Raw genomic sequence first — 22,460 nt, 5'->3', positions numbered from 1 at the left:
TTTTTGGACTGAATTTTCTCCAGTTAAAGGCTGTTCCTGGGAGAATTTTTCTCCAGTCAAAGGTAACTTGGACATTGGGGGCAAAGTTGGAGATAATAAAGGGACTCTTATTGCTTATTTGACTGTGTTGCCTTGGTGCCACGCCCCTTTGGGTCATCACAGTAGCCTAAGCAAAAGCTAAACAAAACATATCATGGCATAGCACTAAGCGTGAATATAATGGAGCCCTTCCCCTGGCATCCAAATGTCACTTTGTGGCTGGATCAACTTCCTCAACCTTTGGATGCTGACATTTGCAGTTTGGCCAGAGTATGTAGCAAACAAGGGGGGGCGGGGGCGGGGGGAAATCTGGCTCCTAGCAACTCAGGGGAAACCAAGGTTTCGATTCTCTTCTGTTTTAGAAACAGAACCAACATGTTTTTTCACCTTCTGCTTTTCAACTGGAGAGAGAACATATCGTCAGATCTCCTGCCAGGGAAGAAAGAGGGAACAAATATGGACACTGTATATCCTGATGCCAGTTTGGAAATGAAACAACCCATCATTGGACCTTGTGGCACACACAGCTACATCATGGTTTGTACTGGGCACCCGTGTCGGGCGTGAAGGAACAGGACTAGAGGTGGTATTCAGCAGGTTCTGACCAGTTCTGGAGAACCGGTAGCAGAAATTTTGAGTAATTCGGAGAACTGGTGGTAACCTTCCCCCTGGAATGGGGTGGGAATGGAGATTTTACAGTATCCTTCCCCTGCCACGCCTGCCAAGCCACACCCACAGAACCGGCAGTAAAAAAATTTGAATCCCACCACTGTTCCAAAGGATAATGCAGCAACCACAGTTGGGAGGATGCCAAAACCCAGATAAGCCTCGACCAAGATAATGCATGCTTTGCTTCCAGGAAGGAGCCATGTGCAAACGCCCCACTTATATCCTGTTCTCCCAGCTGCAACTAATGAAAGGGATCAGGGCCCTTTTCTCTCCCATAAGCCATGTTGCTCCCTTATCCATTTCTCCCTGTGTGCTTTAGGATGAAGAGGGGATGGCCCTGGGTCTTCCTCTAAATGCCCAGCCGGACTGTGCCCTTCCCCAGTTTCTTCCACAGCCACTGGAGCCACACTCCCACTCCCTGTCAGCTGCTCAATCTTCCCCTCAGAATCAGACTCCAACAAGGGCATGACAATGAATTTGGAGCTCAATTGTGGTCGTACGTTGAGGGCTGCCTGTCTAAACTGTGGCCCATATGTAATATCTTCGTACGGAGCCCGGCTTCTATTAGAATCCCAGCCAGAGGAATGAATTCAGAGCAGGGCAAGTGATTTTGATGGCACCATGGCGGATGGAATGTGCCAATGCTATAATTAGACATCATTAGATGATACGGCAACACCTAATTATAGTCCCCGGATACATATTATTAACTGCTATGCTAACGCAGCCTCTGAACCGCCGTGGCATTATGCACATATAAGAATATTGCCACTTTAGGACCTTAAAAGCAGAAGGATCGGAAAGATGGACAGTATTTGGTCATTAAGACTACTTAGATGCTTCCTGGGGATAGGTTTTCTCTGGTTGGGCCAGGATCTCTCTTCTAGGATGCTGGAAAAGATACAGCCCTTAAATTGCACGCTGCCAACTTCATTAACTTCTTCATTTGTCCAATCTTCAAGTGCCCTGTTTGGAAAGAGCAAGTCTGATGATTCAATCACACTGCAAATAGAATCTCAGAGTCATTTTCTGGACCTTCTAAAGGACGTTTACGTCCTTTTGAAGGTCTGTTTTTCCCCCCTGCTCATCAGTCAATTGCAGGATTTTCCTTCCTTTTCTTCTTTTATTTCTATTTGGTGGCGAAGACTCTAACAATTGTGAATCTCCGGAGCCTTCCAGGGATTGAGCATTACAATTCCCAAGAGTCCCAGCCTCTCTGGTCAATGGCAGGGGATGCTGGGATTTGTAGTTCATTGATGTCATGAGAGCCACCGGTCCCCTGCACCTCAGGTAGAGACCTATGGTTAGTCCATCCATCAAGGCATTTTCTCCTTTAAAAACACAATATTTTTTCCCCTCTTTCTCTAAAAGCCTAAGTTTCAATGGAAAATACAGGCATTTCAGCTGGAAAGCATGTCGGGTTTTTTTTAATGACCCAACTATTTATTTCATTCGGAAAGGAAAAATAAAATTTTGCAGACACCAACCATGGAAGAAAAAAAAAAACAAATGAAAGATTTTAACTGTGAGGTTTTTTTTTTTAATGATTTCAATATGGCATCCAAAGAAACAGGGCTGAAATGGAGGGACAGATTTCCTGTTTTCGTTTCCTTGAATATTTTTACATGGTGTCATTTTTTTTCCCACCCTGCCCTCTTCCTTGAGAATTTTTACACAATGAGTTAGACTTGACCGCCACGAAACCAAGCTCATTCACAAATGAAACAAAAAAAATCCCCCAACAGCTGGATTCTGTATTATTCCCAGATGATTGAAAGCAATGTTTATTATGCTCAAGAGCCTTTGCAAGCAGTGGGAAAATCTGACCTACATTATGATAAATTATTTTTTCCAACATGTGACCCAGCCATTTTTTTTTTCCTCCTTAGTCCTGTACATACACATGTGCCTTGCATCTGATCTTAAAAAATGAAATTTAAAAAAAAAAAGTATAGAAATTCCTCCCAACAATTCATTCCATACAAAGGAATGGAGAAGAGCAACGAAGATGAATAGGGAACTGGAGGCTAAAACGTATGAAGAACGGTTGCAGAAATTGGGTACGTCTAGTTAAATGAAAAGAAGGGCTAGACGGGGATAGGAGAGCATCTTCCAATATTTGAGGGGCTGCCACAAAGAAGAAGGGGTCAACTTATTCTCCAAAGCACCAGAAGGCAGGACAAGAAGCAACGGATGGAAACTACTCAAGGAGAGAACCAGCCTAGAACTACGGAGAAATTTCCTAACAGTGAGAACAATTAACCAGTGGAACTCTTGCCACCAGAAGTTATGAGTGCTTCATCATTCGAGGATTTTAAGAAGAGATTGGACAACAATTTGTCTGAAATGGTTTAGGGTTTCCTCCTTGAGCAAGGGGTTGGACTAGGGGGCGTGCATAAGCGCACCAACGTGCCTACCGTCCCTGTCCTATTGTTTCTCTTATTCTTTTATTTTTCTTATATGTACCCATTTCATGTATTCACGACTATGTATACATTTATACTTATTATCTTGTAAACAATTGGCAAATCAAATAAAATAAATAAATAAATAAATAAATAAATAAATAAATAGAAGGCCTTTTCCAACTCTGATATTCCGTTCTGTTATTCTGTTCATACTATAAACACACGAGCAAGTCAGATCTATCTTCCCATCCACAGGAGAATTAAATTCCTCAATTCCTCAAGGCTTTCAGAAAAATGTTGAGTGAAATAGGAAGGCAAAAGCAAAGCTTCCAGATTTTGGGGCAGTCTCCATTCTCTTTCAAAATAAACTTTCTCCAGCAGACACACAGAGGCGTTATATTTTCCTAGCTGGTCAACGCACCTTCTATTTCCACACAATTAGCAGTTGAAATCTGACTTTTGTTAGGTAGGTTGCTATGAAACAGTAAGCACCAAGGCGCCCTTTGGAGACAAGATATAACACATACCCACACCATAGTGCCCAAGGGTACACTTCTTGCTGATCTGAAATTCACACAATACTTGCTTCACTAGTTTAGCTCTTTGCTCAAGCAGGAGATCCTACGCTATTCCGGATAAAAAAATGCGGAACATAACACGGAATAGCCAACACCCCAGAAGACAAGTTCAGGATCCAAAAGGATCTTGACAGATTTGAACAATGGACCCTGTCCAACCAAATGAAATTGAATGTGGAGAAAAGCAAGGTTTTACACACCTAGGCAAGATAAACCAAAGTTAAGAGTACAGGTTAGGTCACACCTGGCTCAAAACCAGTAACTGTGAGTAGGATCTTGGAGTCCCAGTAGACGATCCCTTAAATATGAGCCAGTAGTATTCAGTAGCAGCCCAGAAACCTAATACAATCCTCACTCCCTTCCAACTGTATTCTGTGTCAGGATTCCAGCAATCGCTGTAATTAAATCATGATCCTCGAGCCAAACTTCAAAAAAATTCAAAGGATTCATTAGAGGCGACAAACTGGCACTGCCCTGTATGAAGCCAACTCTTGCACACGTCATTTACAGTCCCCTGTGACCCTGTTTCCCCTCTCTCCCCTGGGTGTGTCATAAATCAGATTCTCCAATTGAGCACCTTCACAGGCTGGGTGTCATCATTCACGTTCTCCAATTAAACATATTCGCGGGCAAAAGCTCTGGTAGTTTAGTCACAATCTTTTAAAGATAAGAGTTGGAATGTACTTTCACTTTCAAACTGCTGTACTGCTTTTCCATATTTCCTTCCTCCCCGTTTTTTTTTAATGGGAACGACTAAAACAGGCCTAGGAATGTTTTATGAGTTGACATTCTGAATTGAAAATTAAAAATGGCTGTCCAGTCTCTTCTTTGAAAACCTCCAGTGATGGAGCACGTACAACTTCTGGAGGCAAGTTGTTCCACTGATTCTGTCAGGAAATATCTCCTTATTTCTAGATTGAATCTCTGCTTGATCAGTTTCCATCCGTTGCTTCTTGTCCTGCCTTCAGGAGCTTTGGAGCAGCGGTCACCAATCAGTAGGCCGCGGCCCATCGGTGGTCCGCAAGAAAATTTTGGTGGTCTGCAGAGAAATGTCACTCCCAAAGCAATTAATCCAGGCTGCGTGGGAACACAAGGCTTGCGTCGCTCACATGGTCCACAGGAACCATCCCTGCCCACTCACTCCTTGCTTAGCAAACTGCTAAGTTGCTATTTTTCCTTTTTCCGACCATCAGCTATTCTGCTGTCCCAGGAGATTTAGATTAGCTAGAAAGCAGGAAACAGTTGGATTTCTTGCTTTCTAGCTAATCTTTAGATCCTCGGTTCTGCTTTTAAGCAGAGCCAAACCTTCCTTAGGACTGAAGCGGTGCAGACTCTGGTAGCCGATGGCAGATAGATAGATCTCTGAATGAATCTGTGATTCTGTGCGCAACTCAATCTGCCTGCCTGCTTTACCTGATTTTGGGTAAAAGTTGCTCTTTTTTACATAAATATTTACATAAATATTTATAATATTTATATACAAGCCATGCCCAGAAAGTCACATGACCACCAAGCCACGCCCACAAATTAGGCCACACCCACAGATCTGGTTGTTAAGAAATGTAAATCCTACCCCTGCATGTGTGTGTGTGTGAGAGAGAGAGAGAGAGAGAGGAGGGGGGAGGGAGGGAGAGGGAGGGAGAGAGAGAGTCAAAATTCATATTAGTGGTCCCCGGGATTTAAAATTATGAGTTTGGTGGTCCCTGAGGTCCAAAAGGTTGGCAACCCCTGCTTTGGAGAATAGCTTGACCCCCTCCCCCTCTTCTTTGTGGCAGCCCCTCAAATTTTGGAAGTCAAATATTGACCCATCTGTTGCTCTTCTCCAAGATGGGAACAAGAATTCTCCTGTCATGTAAGCATTCCTGAGACAAACGTCCCCTGGGACATCCAAATGAAAAATGGAGCAAAGTAATAATTGACCAAAGGGACATCCGAACTGTTACAAAGCAGAAAATTTGCCTGCCTGAGTCAGCCGTTTAGTGTAAGTTAAATAAAAACTCAGCCTTTTGCAATCACATGTCCCCAGTTCCTTCAGTGTTTACTTTAAAATTGCTATGGCTGGACATTTTCTCAGGACAAGACGACCAAGTTGAGCCCCAGACCAATGATGTGGTATGTTGGGTTTGGCTTAGCGTGCCATAGGAACTGAGCCAGGAGCCGCCCTCAGACAAACTCACCAAATTGGCATTTACTAAACCACAGTTGATTGACTAAGCCACAAAGTGCTAGCTTCACACATGCCCGAATCCAAGCGAAGCAAATACCAGCGGTGCCAATCAATGGCACCAATGTATTTGGCCACCCGGTGAATCCGATGAATGGTGAGGAAAAAAACAGCCAAGATTTGTGTCTTCTGCACAGTCTCCAATTGTAATTAAGATCTGTTTTGGGGGGCCCAGATGCTGTCTCAATTTAAACTTTGATTATAACTAGTCCTCGTTTTGCAACAGTTCATTTAGTGGCCATTCAAAGTTACAACCAGGGGTGGTATTCAGCCAGTTCTGACAGGTTCTGGAGAACCAATAGCGGAAATTTTTGAGTAGTTTGGAGGACAGCCAAATCCCGCCTCTAACTGGCCCCGCCCCATCTATTCTCCGCCTCCCGAGTCCCAGCTGATTGGCTGGGTCTTCTTTGGTTGCCCTGCACAGGAGAACGGAGCTGGAAAGCAGGTGAGCGGGGTGGGAAGGGAAATGGCGATTTTGCAGTATCCTTCCCCTGCCATGCCCACCAAGCCACGCCTACCAAGCCACACCACGCCCACCAAGCCACGCCCACAGAACCTGTAGTAAAACAATTTGAATATCACCACTGGTTACAACGGCACTGAAAACAGTGACTTGTAACCATTTTTCACACTTTACGCCTGCTGAAGCATCCCCATGGACACCTGATCAAAATTCAGATGCAACTGACTCATATTTATGACGGTTGCAGTCAGGGGTGGGATTCAAATTTTTTAACAACCGGTTCTGTGGGCATGGCTTAGTTGGTGGGCGTGGCTTGGTGGTCATGCGACTGGCTGGGCGTGGCCAACTCAACATCACTCACATCGAGGCACACATCTCCTCACCCGGCCTCTCATGACTGTGGGGATGCTGCAACTGTCGTAAGTGTGAAAAATGGTCATAAGTCACTTTTTTCAGTGCCATTGTAACTTTGAATGGTCACTCCACACAAGCAAAGTACCAGCAAAGGAGGGGAAAAAAACTCCAGAGAAGTTCCTGATACAGGAAGTCTAGTCCTGTCAAGAATGTAATAAGGGTTAACGGAGAGGCAGTTTCTGTAAGCAACACCAGAATGTTTCCTTCCTGCCTTCCTTACAGGATTAGCCCAGTAATTTCTTCTAACAACCGTTTCTCCAAACTGCTTAGAATGTTAACAGCCGGTTCTAGCGAATAGGTGCGAACTGGTAGAATCCCACCCCTGGTTAGAAGTGTCCTGAGATCGCAGGATCCCCTTTTGCGATCTTCCGACTAGGCAGGTCAATGAGGAAGCCAGGTGCACTTAGCAATCATGCGACTAATTTAACCGCTTGCAGCAATTCACTTAGCAACGATGGGCAAGACTTGTTGTGGATCGGGGGCAAAATTCATTGAACCGACGTCTCAAGTTAGCAGTATAAATTTGGGGTTCAATTGTGGTCATAAGCCGAGAACTAACTCTCAACTTTAATCCATTGGATCTAAACTTTGCCTAAGTTTTTCCTGAGTTTGGAACCTTCCAGAACAATTTGTACCAGTGGAAGGAGAGAAAACTGGGACAATGTACGGTTTTTTTTCTGCGCCGAACGTTTCATTTCAGAGCAAGAGAAAGAAGCTCAGGAGAAAATACCTAACAGATGTGAAGGCCTAGCTGCGTATTTTCCAATCCACTTGGATTCAACCTACATTGCAGCAGCGGATCTATAAACAATATTTGGAGAGCTATTTTTGAGACGCGCAGTACTTACATGTAAGGTTACCAGATGGCGTGGAAGGGGATAAAGGAAGTCTCGCCTGGATTTGCCCAACAGAAGCATCCAAGGCTTATCCTCTTGACCCACAAAGTGTTGCCACTTCAGCAGGAGAATTCAGGGGCTGCAACTAGACACAACTAGCACACACACAAAAATAAGACCACACCTACTGCATCCAGTTTTGGTCACCACACTATAAAAAAAGATGTTGACACTCTAGAACAAGTGCAGAGAAGAGCAACCAGGATGGTGAGGAGGCTGGAGGCTGAAACATACGACAAATGGTTGCAGGAACTGGGCCTGGCTAGTCTAGTGATGAGAAGGACCAGGGGAGACAGGATAGCAGCCTCCCAATATTTGAGGGGCTGCCACAGAGAGAAGGAGGGGGGGTCAGGCTATTTTCCAAAGTGAAAGAAAGAAAGAAAGAAAGAAAGAAAGAAAGAAAGAAAGAAAGAAAGAAAGAAAGAAAGAAAGAAATGAAGGAAGAAAGAAAGAGATAAAGAAGGAAGGAAGGAAGGAAGGAAGGAAGGAAGGAAGGAAGGAAGGAAGGAAGGAAAATAAAAGAAAGAAAGAAAGAAAGAGAGAGAAGACATGTCTAGTTTAAGGGAAAAAAGGATGGGGTGACATGAGAGCAGTCTTCCAATATCTCAGGGGCTGCCACAGAGAGAAGGAGGGAGTCAAGTTATTTTCCAAAATGAAGGAAGGAAGGAAGGAAGGAAGGAAGGAAGGAAGGAAGGAAGGAAGGAAGGAAGGAAGGAAGGAAGGAAGGAAGGAAGGAAGGAAGGAAGGAAGTACACCCGAGCAAACCATGGGTAGACAGTAGACATGTCTAGTTTAAGGAAAAGAAGGGATGGGATGACATGATAGCAGTCTTCCAATATCTCAGGGGCTGCCCCAAAGTAGAGGGAGTCAAGCTATTCTCCAAAGCACCCGAAGGCCAGACAAGGAATAATGGATGGAAACTGAACAAGGAGAGATTCAATCTGGAAATAAGGAGAAATTTACTGACAGTGAGAACAATCAACTCATGGAACAGAAGTGGCCTTCAGAAGTTGTGGGAGCTTCATCCCTGGAGGCTTTCATGAAGGGATTGGACTGCCCTCTATCAGAAATGGTGCAGGGTCTCCTGCTTAGGTGGGGGGTTGGACTAGATGACCCACAAGGTCCCTTCCAATGCTGTTAATCTATTTCAAGCACCGTGATTTCATTTTAATGTATGCCGATTAGTGTACATTTGAAGCAATGATAAAGTTATTCTAAGCCTACGTCCGTCTAACCGCGAGATAGTTCTTGACTTACAACTGGAAGTTTGTTGCTAAGTGGTCCTTAAGTGAGTTGGACTCAGTTTGGGGCTCCGTGAGAGTTATAAACCGAGAACCTCTCCCGTATGTAGCATTTCTAAGGCTGGATTCACATCCTCTGGTTGTTTGATTTGGGCTTTGGCTGTTGTGTGAATCCAGCTAATGGTGGTTTGCAGAGATTACATGTTGAATGTGAGACAAGACGCTTTTCACAGAGCCAGAAAATGTTTAAAGTGAATCTCTTCCGGAGGCTTAACGGGGCAGCCAAAAACTCTCAATAGAGTTGAACCGTCCAAATCATATTTCCTCTCCATTCTTGGATACTTCTGCAACTCTCTGACATTTGGGGGGGGGGGGTCTGGAAACCTCGAAAAGCTAAAAATATACATTATTTATGATCCCTGAACTAAGCACTGAACGCAAGGACTGAGAGGTTAAAAAGCACTAACAATAAGTTAAAGGGGAGTACGAAGCTTCTTGTGAAAATGCAGGCAGGAAGTCCATGGTCTTCTGTGTAATTAATCAAAGGGATAAATTACAGATATTTTTTCCGATAAGAGCCAGGGCAAGATTAATCTATATAACCGGACACTCCAAGAGTTTTCAAAGCACTCACATTTCTCCTTGCATGCTAAATTTAATAAGGAGTGTTTCTTGCATTCTGGATGCAAAAATCATCTCAACTAGCTACACTTTTTTAGCCTGAGCTTTAAAACTATCAGGGTTGAGACTGAGAAACTAAACAGCTGATATATTTAATTATAGAAAGAATTGCGTTCAAAAGAGCCAGCAGGAGACTAAAAAGACCCCCTAAGAATATTTGCTTTCGATTAAGAAAACCTTTAGTCAATAAGGCTACGGCTACAAAATATTTACATCCACATTCTGAAAATTCAAGCCATAGACGTAAAGGCGCAGAGGTATTTTCCTGCAATATTCCCTGCTCTATAATGTTCCGGGTGTTCAAAATATTTGCAGGGGACCCTTCCAGAAAAGTGTCAAGAGCTGAGCAGAAGTGGGAAAGTGTCTTTAAAAAACTGCACTCCCGTTATTAGTCAAATTCAAATGGGTTTGTTGTGAGGACGTATTTTAAGCCTTGAGAATGACAAACAAATCAAGAAAATGCAACATGGAAACTACACGTCAAAAATACAAACATAAAAGAAACCCCAAACCAGTAAAAAGGGGGGGAAAAACATTTGTGATTATCCTCCCTGCAGAAACACACATTCTAAGCTACACTCCAAGAAATGCTCATTAAACATTGGTTAATAAAATGATTAAAAGCTGATCCCATGGAACAAGATAAGGGCAAAAATCTACATTCTGACATCCACCAGATAAAAGCAATAAAATAAGATTAAATGTTAATGTGCTAGTAGATTCCCACTCAGAAAAAAGGGGCGTTTTCTATGTTCTAAGCAAGGATCACACCCACTTACAAATAGTTCTCCTCTTACAACAACTCATTTAGTGACTGATCCAAGTTACAACAGCACTGAAAAAAGGGACTTACGACCATTTTTCACACTTACGACTGTTGGAGCCTCCCCACCTTCACGTGATCAAAATCTGGAGGCTTGGCAACTGACTCACAGTTATGACGGTTGCAGCGTCCGATCCCCTTTTGCAACCTTCTGACAAGCAAAGTGGAATGGAGAAGCCAGGCTCACTTAACGACCGTAATACTAATTGAACAATGGCAGTGATTCGCTTAAGAGTGGGGCAGAAAAGGTCGTAAAAACGGGGCAAAATTCACTTCACCAACGTCTCGCTTAGCCACAAAAATCTCGGGCTGAACGGTCATCGTACTACTCCCTGTATTTTTCCCTACAGGTTTGCAACCCGGTGGAAAAAAAACTGTATTAACTCGGCCTTGCCCAAGTGTCCTTGTGATGTCCTTGTAGGCATGCATTGCGTGTGTGCATGCCAAACAAACACCTGCAAATAATACAAAGTTTATTTATTCTCGATGCATGGGTGGAAAAAATGTGGGTCAGCCCCACTAAAGTAGACCCTACCAGGAAATCAACTCCGCGGGAAAGCTTAAACCACTTTGATTGAGACTGGCTATAAAAACAGAATTTTGCTCTCGTGATTGTCTTGCATCTCCTTTCCTTTTTAATATGTATTGCTACTCCATTAGGGAGGCGTCTGTCTGAGCCACTTCCCAGTGTTACCTCATGGTTCTGGAGTTTAAAAACACGTTTCCGCCCCTTATGCTTAGGTCAACGTTCCTACATATTATAGGTAGGTCTTGGCTTACAAAGGAGACTATTTGTAGAGTTGGAAGAGACCTTGTAAGTCATCTAGTCCAAACCCCCCACCCACCCAAGCAGGAGACCCTACACCATTTTTGACAGATGGCAGTCCAGTCTCTTCTTGAAAGCCTCCAGGGATGAAGCTCACACAACTTCCGAAGGCAACTTCTGTTCCATGGGTTGATTGTTCTCACTGTCAGAAAGTTTCTCCTTATTTCCAGGTTGAATCTCACTCCTTGTTCAGTTTCCATCCCTTATTCCTTGTCTGGTCTTCGGGTGCCTTGTAAAATAGCTTGACCCCTTCCTCTCTGTGGCAACCCCTCAAATATTATCCTATTATCCTATCTCCCCTGGTCCTTCTCTTCCCTAGACTAGCCAGGCCCAGTTCCTGCAACCGTTCATCGTATGTTTTAGTCTCCAGTCCCCTAATCATCCTGGTTGCTCTTCTCTGCACTCTTTCTAGCGTAGTTGTCTAGTCAGATATCTCAAACAGAACAAAATAAGAATTGGAAGGGACCTTGGAGGTCATCTAGTCTAACCCCCCTGCCCAAGCAAGAGACCCTACACCATTTCTGACAGAAGGCAGTGCAGTCTCTTCTCGAAAGCCTCCAAGGATGAAGCTCCCATAACTTCCGAAGGCAACTTCTGTTCCATTGGTTGATTGTTCTTACTGTCAGAAAGTTTCTCCTTATTTCCAGGTTGAATCTCGCCTTTTTCAGTTTCCATCCATTATTCCTTGTCTGGCCTTTGGGGTGCCTTGGAAAATAGCTTGACCCCTTCCTCCTCTCTATGGCAGCCCCTCAAATATTGGAACACTGCTATCAGGACTAGCCATGCCCAGTTCCTCCACGTTTGCATTGTACCAAATTGCACTGATGCTCCCACCACAAGGTTTCACGAACCTCCAAAAGGAAATTGAAGAAACCCAACCCAGATATTCACTCCAGACCTAAATACGAGTTTTCGTCCTTCATAGCAACCGAACAGGTTGAGTTGTGTTTCCTTCTTCGGGTAAAATCTCCAAGGAGCAGCATGAGAGAATACAAAAAAGCAACATGCTCATGGCTTTCTCGTGCGTCGGTTGCCAAGAAAAAGGGAAACACAGCCCTGCCAAGCCATCTTTCGCTTGACGGAGCATCTGTCAGCTCAAGTGTCTTGAGTAAAAAAGGCAGGGATTAGGAAAGAATTAGGAAAGGCCCGAGAAGGAAAGAATTAAACCTCCAAAGGATGGAAACTAATCAAGGAGAGAAGCAACCTGGAATTATTTTTATCTATTGATTTGATTTGATTTGTCAATCGCTTGCAAGATAATAGGTATAAGTATAAACATGAGTAACAATACAGACAATAGGTATGAATAAATGGGGACAATAGGACAGGGACAGTAGAAATAAGCAATGAAGGATTATGATTTAATGTAAATATGTGTATTGAGAGATATGATTGGTATTATTAATTTTTCCTGTACTAAAATGTATGATATATTGATGCCACACTGTTAATATAATGTTGTGTATGTGTAGATTGAAATAAAAAAAACGTGATTATAAAAGGTTAGCTGGAGCCCCATATATATATATCCCTCTACTCCATGTGGTCAGCTACCCAGAATCACACCTGCTTATTGGTTCTGCTTCACTATTAAACCATCCTTCCAAGCAAAAAAAAAAAAAGGCCAGGGACAGTAGGCACAATGGTGCACTTATGTATGCCCCTTAGGAATGGGTATTCTCTCCCTTCCTTTCTCTCCTCCCTCCATTCTTTTCTTTCTTTCCTTCCTTCCTCCCTTCCTTCCTTCTTTCTTTCCTTCCTTCCTTCCTTCCTTCCCCTTCCCTGTTCTCCTTCCTTCCCCCTTCCTTCTTTCCTTCCTTCTTTTATTTTTTTATTTTATTTATTTATTTGATTTGTCAATCGCTTACAAGATAATAGGAGTAAGTATAAACATGAGTATGAATACAGGAAATAGGTTCGAATAAATGGAAACAATAGGACAGGGGTGGTAGGAACAATGGGGCACTTATGCACGCCCCTTACAGACCTCTTAGGAATGGGGTGAGGTCAGTAGTGGATAGTTTAAGGTTAAAGGAGTGGACTTTAGAGGATGTAACAACAGAGTCAGGTAGTGCATTCCAGGCGTTGAGCACTCGTTTGCTGAAGTCGTACTTTCTGCAATCAAGTTTGGAGCGGTTGACATTGAGTTTGTATCTGTTGTGTGCTCTTGTATTGTTGTGGCTGAAGCTGCAGTAGTCATTGACTGGTAGGACATTGTAGCAGATAATTTTTTTGTACTACACTTAAATCCAACTGTAGGCAGCATAGTTTAAGGTTATCCAAGCCCAACATTTCAAGCCTGGTGGTGTAGTAGGGTATTACGTTGCGAGCAGAGGAGTGGAGGACTCTTCTGGTGAAATACTTCTGAAATACTTAAGGAAAAACTTCCTAACAGTGAGGACAATTACTTCTCTCGCTTCCCCTTCTGCTTCTCCTGTAGCATCTTCAGTCTTGGGTGGCATTTTATCTAAGAAAGCATCTTTAAATGTTTCCATCAAGGCTGCTAACGACAGACACCCATGGCCCCAAAGAAACTTCTTTCCCTCCACATGTTTTGGACGCTCCAATGTTGGAGATTTTTAAGAAGAGGTTGGATAACCATTTGGGTTTCCTGCCTGAGCAGGAGGGGTGGACTAGAAGACCTCCAAGGTCCCTTCCAACTCTGTTATTCTGTTCTGTTCATTTTTTACCCTAACTGAGAAAGTAAGCTGCGGGTAGCACTTCTTCTGTAGCTCCATTGAAGGACAGAAAACTTCCAGTTGTTCCTCTGTCTTGTTTTTGGACGCAGGGAGATCTTCCCTATTCATGGGTTATTTCTACAGTTCTTAGCTGGAAAAGCCCTGAATTGGGAAACTTCTCTGTGTCCAAAAGAAGATATGAGGAACTTCTGGAATTTTGATGTCCTTTGATGGAGCTGCAGCAGAAACGCAGCTCAATTTTCCCCTGCCTTGAAACTATAAAATCCTATCACCATCATGAAATTCAAGGATCGCTGCTCCATAAAATGAAAGGACACCCTTACAAAGGAAGAGAGAGAGAGAGACGTAGAGAGGAGTACATCAAAAGTGTGGATATATGTGTGTGAGCACATTAGAACTGTGAAAATAAAAGGAAACCACATCAAGAGGCTTATTCGGCAACACTTCAGAAGGGTGAGACAAAAAAAATATCTCACTTCTACTTCGGCTTTTCCTGTAGCATCTTCAGTCTCAGGCAACATGTCATCTGAGGAACTTCTCTAGATGTTTCCATCAAGGATGTTAAAGGTAAACAACCCATGGCTCCATGAATATTTTACTGGTGGATTTTCTCACACCGAAAGGAACAATTTCTCCAGGTGCAATTCGAGATGCTGGTTGTCACCTTTAAAAGCCTCCATGGCTTGGGATCAGGTTATCTGAGGGACCAGGTTATTTCTTGCCAGTCACATCTACCCAACCCACCAGAGCGAGGAGGCAAAGAATGCTGCGGATCACATCCCCAAGGGAGATACCGTCTACCTTTTTCAGCCTGTTGTGAAAACTCAGTTTGTATTAAGAGAGGTGAACCATTTTCCCACAGTCCCACATTCTGGGTTTCAACTAAGCAAGCTGCGTTATAAAATCAACCCTGTGCTTATTTTCCAATCCAGAGCGTGCCATCTACAGAAATCTGTGTGTGTGTGTGTGTGTGTGTGTGTGTGTGTGTCTATATATATATATAAGCGAAATGCCATTCAAGCATCATCACAAAATCTCCAGAACCGTAAAGCCTACAAACTTGAAATTGGGCACGTATGTTCCTCTTGGCTTCTCGGTGCTCACTAAGAAAGGTTTTTTTTGAAATGACCATCAGAGCATTAGTACTTCCTATATTATTATTATTAACACGCTCTGATGCTAAGGAGTTCTACTCCCCCTCCCCACCTGAAAAGAAATCTCTTCCAAAGGCAAAACACAAGCAGAGAAGTTTCAGTTTCAGTTTCTCAGCACCAAGCAGCTTTTTAGTACAGAACAGTTGAGCTAAGCCATGCCCAGGCTCCTTGCTGTCTCCTTCTTGCTCACACAGCGAATACTGTTTCACTTTCCAAACAGCCCTCAACTCTCACACACTGACAGGATGCTAGCCAGATGAATACCAATGGATGCTGGTAGTCAGAGGAAGAATTTCTCCCCCACTTATTTTCCTCCCCAAAACTAAGCCTGACCACATAGTTTCGTAATGAAGCAAGGGTATCGAGCTAGTATTTTAAATATAGAAAGCTTCATTGCTGTCATTGCTAATTCGGTCTTTTTTTTTTTCTATTCCCCTCTTTGGTCCTCCAGTTTGGTAGCTGACAAAAAAAAAAGGCTTAGAGCAACAGTGGTTTGGTTTTTTGCTGCTGCTGCTGCTGCTGCTTTTTTCTTTTTGCAACGCATCTACAGTATTTCCTATCTGCAGCTGTCTGAACAGCTGGGGGAAATAGATCCTGCGGGAGATAATTATGGCAGCCCTGTTTGTTTATAGACAGCTTGCTGCATGCCTTTGATTCGTGCCTGCATAGTTTTCCTCTTCTGCTCGAGATAAACGCACGCACCACACCCACTACTAAGTTTCAGAACTGGGTTTCTTGCGCGGGGATGCCCGCCCTCACACAGCCTCCATTACTCATCCGCCTCTTGGCAATGATGGACGGATGTGGCATATCCACATCCCAATGAACCCAGTCATGCCACTTCACTGAACAAAAGCCAAGGCTCAATGCATACCTCTCTATCGTGCCCATTTTAAAGGCCTTTTAGGTCTGTGCATTTAAATCTATATTTTTGTCGGGTATAATGCCAGAGGGCCATATGAGAGGGAGGGAGAGAGAGATGTATACATACATACATACATACATACATACATACATGTTTTTGTAGATTTTCACGGGTACAGGTATGCAGGTGTTGGCGTGTTCGGGTCTTTTCCCGTGTAAGATCGAGAGCAACTTGACAACGTTTTGACGAGGTCCCACTTGCCACCTTCAGGATGGTGCTTTCAGCTTCGTGCATGTGTGAGCAAACAAGCACGAAGCCGAAAGCGCCAGCCTGAAGATGGCGAGTGGGACCTCGTCAAAACATTGCCAAGATGCTCTCAATCTTACACGGGAAAAGACCCGAACACGCCAAGACCTGCACGCACACACACACACACACACACACACACACACACACATATTTGCATGTATTGACAGCAGCAAGGATTTTCCGATGAGGATATAATTGGCTTAACCCGCCACATAATTGGCCTATTGAAACATGATTAAATAAAAGAACAAGCGTCTTCAAACTTGGCAAGTTTAAGACTTGTGGACTTTGACTCCCAGAATTCCTGAGCTAACAGGACTGGAGGAGGAATTCTGGGAGTTGAAGTCCACAAGTCTTAAAACTGTCAAGTTTGAAGACCCCTGCTAACTTAGTAAGATGGACAAACTGGAACAATGATTGGTGATGTCAAAAGCAACAATGTTTTGGGCACATCCAACCAGCAACCAGCAACCAGAAGAAAGAAGAAGAAGAAGAAGAAGAAGAAGAAGAAGAAGAAGAAGAAGAAGAAGAAGAAGAATGAGAAGGGGAATGAGGAGGAGGTGGTGGTGATAGTAGTAGTAGTGGTAGTAGTAGACAATGGTTGCTCTATGTCCCAAAACAAGAAACAACCATTTATGGTTGGCATTAATACCAACAGCACGAATTGAATTGTACGAAAGCACAAACCTCTGTCTCCAGCTAGCCCCGATGATGGCCTTCTAACCATCTTTCTCCCTTTCTATAGGATCTTTATATCCAGGCCTAATCAAGCATTCATTCATTACTTTTTCCAACCCTCAACACAACTAAGCTTTCATTTTTTCTTCTTCTTTTCAGAAACAGTTGACCTTTCAGGGGGAAACACAGTGCAAGCGGGGAAGGAAAACCCATAATTTATATTACAGCGTAGAAAACAAACTCTTGATTGTCTTCCCCACTGAATGGAGGAGAAACCCCAATCGGACCAGCTGGGATTTGCCCAAAGGACTCCCTTCTACTACTCCAGAAAGTCCCATTTCTTCCAACAAGTCGGTGCTTTATAGCAAGAAGAGTCTGGAAAGGGATCTTCAGCCCATCCCGTCTGAAGAAAGTTAATGGGAAAGGGGGGAAATGAATGGGTGGTGAACAACTGGAATGTATAGGAAACCAAAGGCACGGGAAAGCGAGCGTGGAATGGAAATATTGACATTCAAAAGGGAGGCGAGGGAAGGCAGGGTGGGTGGGCTTGAATTTTATTTTATTTATGTATTTGTATAAACAACACGGGGCAGAAACCACGTCTAGTACTCCCTCTTCCTCCTATTTTTCCTACTATGACAACCTTGTAAGGTTGGATTGAGTTGAGAGTCTGACCCAACTTCACCCAGCTGGCTTTCATGCCTAAGGCGGGACTAGAACTCACAGTCTCCTCGTGATTGGTCCAAAGTCACATCAGTTGGCTTTCATGCCTGGACTAGAACTCTCCATCTCCTGGTGATTGGTGCAAAGTCACCCAACTGGCTTTCATGCCTAAGGCGGGACTAGAACGCTCCATCTCCTGGTGATTGGTGCAAAGTCACCCAACTGGCTTTCATGCCTGGACTAGAACTCTCCATCTCCTGGTGATTGGCCAAGTCACCCAACTGGCTTTCATGCCTGGACTAGAACTCTCCATCTCCTGGTGATTGGCGCAAAGTCACCCAACTGGCTTTCATGCCTGGACTAGAACTCTCCATCTCCTGGTGATTGGTGCAAAGTCACCCAACTGGCTTTCATGCCTAAGGCGGGACTAGAACTCACTGTCTCCCAGTGAGTGACCCAAAGTCACATCAGCTGGCTTTCATTCAGGACTAGAACTCTCCATCTCCTGGTGATTGGTGCAAAGTCACCCAACTGGCTTTCATGCCTAAGATAGGACTAGAACTCACTGTCTCCCGTGACCCAAAGTCACATCAACTGGCTTTCATGCAGGACTAGAACTCTCCATCTCCTGGTGATTGGTGCAAAGTCACCCAACTGGCTTTCATGCCTAAGGCGGGACTAGAACGCTCCATCTCCTGGTGATTGGTGCAAAGTCACCCAACTGGCTTTCATGCCTAAGGCAGGACTAGAACTCACTGTCTCCCAGTGAGTGACCCAAAGTCACATCAACTGGCTTTCATGCAGGACTAGAACTCTCCATCTCCTGGTGATTGGTGCAAAGTCACCCAACTGGCTTTCATGCCTAAGATAGGACTAGAACTCACTGTCTCCCAGTGAGTGACCCAAAGTCACATCAACTGGCTTTCATGCAGGACTAGAACTCTCCATCTCCTGGTGATTGGTGCAAAGTCACCCAACTGGCTTTCATGCCTAAGATAGGACTAGAACTCACTGTCTCCCCAGTGAGTGACCCAAAAGTCACATCAACTGGCTTTCATGCAGGACTAGAACTCTCCATCTCCTGGTGATTGGTGCAAAGTCACCCAACTGGCTTTCATGCCTAAGGCAAGACTAGAACTCACTGTCTCCCAGTGAGTGACCCAAAGTCACATCAGCTGGCTTTCATGCAGGACTAGAACTCTCCATCTCCTGGTGATTGGTGCAAAGTCACCCAACTGGCTTTCATGCCTAAGATAGGACTAGAACTCACTGTCTCCCGTGACCCAAAGTCACATCAACTGGCTTTCATGCAGGACTAGAACTCTCCATCTCCTGGTGATTGGTGCAAAGTCACCCAACTGGCTTTCATGCCTAAGGCGGGACTAGAACGCTCCATCTCCTGGTGATTGGTGCAAAGTCACCCAACTGGCTTTCATGCCTAAGGCAGGACTAGAACTCACTGTCTCCCAGTGAGTGACCCAAAGTCACATCAACTGGCTTTCATGCAGGACTAGAACTCTCCATCTCCTGGTGATTGGTGCAAAGTCACCCAACTGGCTTTCATGCCTAAGATAGGACTAGAACTCACTGTCTCCCAGTGAGTGACCCAAAGTCACATCAACTGGCTTTCATGCAGGACTAGAACTCTCCATCTCCTGGTGATTGGTGCAAAGTCACCCAACTGGCTTTCATGCCTAAGATAGGACTAGAACTCACTGTCTCCCAGTGAGTGACCCAAAGTCACATCAACTGGCTTTCATGCAGGACTAGAACTCTCCATCTCCTGGTGATTGGTGCAAAGTCACCCAACTGGCTTTCATGCCTAAAGCAAGACTAGAACTCACTGTCTCCCAGTGAGTGACCCAAAGTCACCCAGACATCTTTCATGCCTAAGGAGGGACTAGAACTCACTGTCTCCCGGTGACTAGCCCAAGGTCACCCAGCCAGCTTTCCAACCAAAGACAGGACTAGAATTCACCATCACCTGGTTTCTAGCCTGGAGCCTTAGACCAAACTAATTCTTTCAAGCAGCCATTGACCTCTTGTCTCTTTTGACCAAGCCTTGGGGACATCCCTTGCTTGCAACAGGTTTAGGGACATTTCTGCCCAGATAGGCAAGCAAAGACAGCTTCATTACGTTTTTGCCACAAAACCCAACTTCCCCAGAAATTGATCCAGGCATCTCTGCTTCTCCAGATGTGCTGGGCTACAGATGTTTATATTCTCAGTGTGGAACTAAAAACAAAAAAACAAAACCCAGATCGGAACCCCAAAATACGGATCAGCAGGCTTTGATGATTTACGCAGATTGAAGGAAGGTTGGGGCTTTAGATTGTTGGGCAAATCCAGGGAAAGGTTGTTCTTTAACACATCGGCCTATTAATTCAGAGGCGGATGTGTGTGTTTTTTTCTGGTTTAATGTGAAACTGGACTGAAACTGCAGCGATTGCAACTCTGGCCATTCAGGAGAACAAAGGCCAAAAACAGCAATTTATCTCTAATCGTGGTCAGCCAACAGAAGAAGGAATGCCAAGAGGAAAAGGCCTGGTTATTTTCCTTTTTTTCCCCCCCCCCTTCCCAATGCTGGTTTATTGAAATCAAGAAAGCTGCAAAAACGAAGCTGATCTTTTACAAACCAAGCAGCAGAACCAGAAATTCGGAGCCAGGGGTGGGTGGGAAGGTTTTTTAGTAATCAATTCAGTTCAACCGAGGCCACCAGATCAAAATCTCCAGCGTCAGAAATCACATGCACAGAATTGACACACAGAAAAAGAACATGCAATCTCGTTGCACGTCCTTGCCCATGGAAAGAAAGATGGGTTGGGGGCAGAGCCCATGGGGGGGGGTGAGAACAGGATTTGAGGGAGGGGGGGGGGTTGTCTAAAATCTAAGGCTCAGACCCACCGCAGCAGAGAAACCCAACTGCACAGAACATCATTAAAATCACCACTTCCTTTTCCACACAACTATTCATAGCTGGCTCCCAATATTATTAAGCAAGCTTGCAAAACCCTCAGGTTATCTTTAGCTGCACTCATCCACCCCACCCACCCACCCCGACAGGAGACCAGGGGCCCCGGGGCTTCCACTCTGGACTCCAGCTCCCATCATCCTTGACCCAGAACAGAGTGGCTGGTTGGCACAGAGAGTTGGCCCCTAAAAGGCCAAAGAGGTCACTCAGCTCAGCCCGGTTCCGACTTTGCTGAGATCAGGCGATTCACTCCGCGGCGCGCCCCTCGGACACGCTGAACCACACACTTGCCGGGCACTCTCTGTGTGTGTGTCTGCACACACGTGTGTGTGTGTGTGTCCCACAAGAGAATCCACCTCCACTAGCCCACAACCGTGGGGATCACACACAGACACACACACCCCAATCCTAAACGCTTTGCCTGGTCTTTCTCCTTCCCGTGCCAAGCCGGGTCGTGGGAACCGACCGAAGCGTGTTCACGACTCCCCTCCCCCCAAAAAAACAGACTCCCGAACTGGGGGAGAAGGGAGAATCGCTTGCTGCCCCCTTCTCGGGACTTTACCTTGCCCGGCTCCCTCCTCCCCAGAAACCGCCCCCCAAAAGCGCCCCTCCCATTCCAAGAATGCCCGGCGTGAAATCTAGGAGAGCTCTCTCTGCACGTGCTCAGAGGCACTCTCGTCCGATCCGGGCAAGGGACGGAAGGCGGCAAACCCCCTTCACCTGCTTCTCCCTCCTCCCCAGCCCCCTCCCCGCAAAAAGGCGCCCCCCTCAAGAGTGCCCGACGTGAAATGTTGGGGTGCCTCTCTGTAGGCGCTCAGAGGCACTGTCGGAGGCAAAGAAACCCCCTCATCAGCTTCTCCTTCCAATCCAGCCTTCCCCCCTCAAAAAGGCGCGCCCAAAAAAGGCTCGATTTGAAATCTTGGGGTGCCCCTCTGCACGCGCTCAGAGGCACTCCTGTCCGACCCCGGCACGGGACAGAGATGGAAGGGGGAGAAAACTCCTCCATCTGCGGCTCTCCCCCCCCCAGCCCCCTCTCCCCCAAAAAGGCGCCCACTAAAAATGCCCGACTAGAAATCTTGGGGTGCCCCTCTGCAGGCGCTCAGAGGCACCCTCGTCCGACCCCGGCGCGGGATGGAGTTGGAAGGAGGGGGAGAGAAAACAACAACAACAACAACAACAACAACCCCTCTATCTGAACCCCTTTGCCCAGCTCCCTCTCGCCCGGAGCGGCTCGGATGCAGCGCCAGCCTCGGCCGGCCTTGCTGGCTCACCGCTTCCCCCGCCGCCGCCTCCTCCTCCTCCTCCGTTTTCGTCCATGGTGGGGAGCAGCGTCGCCCACCCCGGAGCAACCCCGGTGTAGCAGCAGCAGCAGCAGCACAACAACAGCAACTCGGCTCGGCCGGGACGCTCCGCGGCCGCCTTGCTTGCAAAAACGCCGCCGCCGCCGCCGCTGCTAATGCAGCTGTTGCAGCTGTTTCCAGGCGCCGCTGGCTCGGCCCGCCCGGCTCATCTAGACCCGGTGCAACCTCCGCGGGAAATGGGCGGACGATGCCTCGCCTCTCCCCCGGCTCCTTCTGCCCCGCCTGCGCTGCGCTACGGCTGCTTTGCTCCGGCCAGGCGAGGGGGAGGGCAGGGCAGGGGGACGGGGGAGGGGGGGAGGAGGAGAGAAAGACCCATTCAGGGGCACCTCTGCCAACCAACCCCTGCAAAGCATACACTCCCCGAACCGGTGGTCGTGCCCTGCTATGGTGTGTGTATTGTGGAAGTCGATCCACGACTTAACAGATCATCAGAGTTGGAAGGGACCGTGTAGGTCATCTAGTCCAACCCCCTGCCCAAGCAGGAGACCCTACACCATT

The 22,460-nt window shown here is 45.7% G+C and overlaps 1 protein-coding gene across 1 annotated transcript in view; it reads right to left on the bottom strand.

Moving 5' to 3' along the window:
* CYTH3 (cytohesin 3) overlaps nt 1–22,098 on the bottom strand; it is a 56,241-nt gene extending 34,143 nt beyond the window's left edge. Inside the window, 1 exon segment of the mRNA XM_026687359.2 lies at nt 21,873–22,098. Coding sequence (XP_026543144.2) covers nt 21,873–21,918 — 46 coding nt within the window. The 5' untranslated portion in view covers nt 21,919–22,098.
* Between the last annotated feature and the right edge of the window lie 362 nt (nt 22,099–22,460).

This window comes from Notechis scutatus, chromosome 12, assembly GCF_049901735.1.
Source record: "Notechis scutatus isolate UNSWTSFEM ecotype Mainland chromosome 12, rNotScu1.2, whole genome shotgun sequence".
NCBI classification, from domain to species: Eukaryota; Metazoa; Chordata; class Lepidosauria; order Squamata; family Elapidae; genus Notechis; species Notechis scutatus.
The sequence above is the reverse complement of the archived record's forward strand: the minus strand, read 5'-3'. Positions and strand labels throughout refer to the sequence as shown.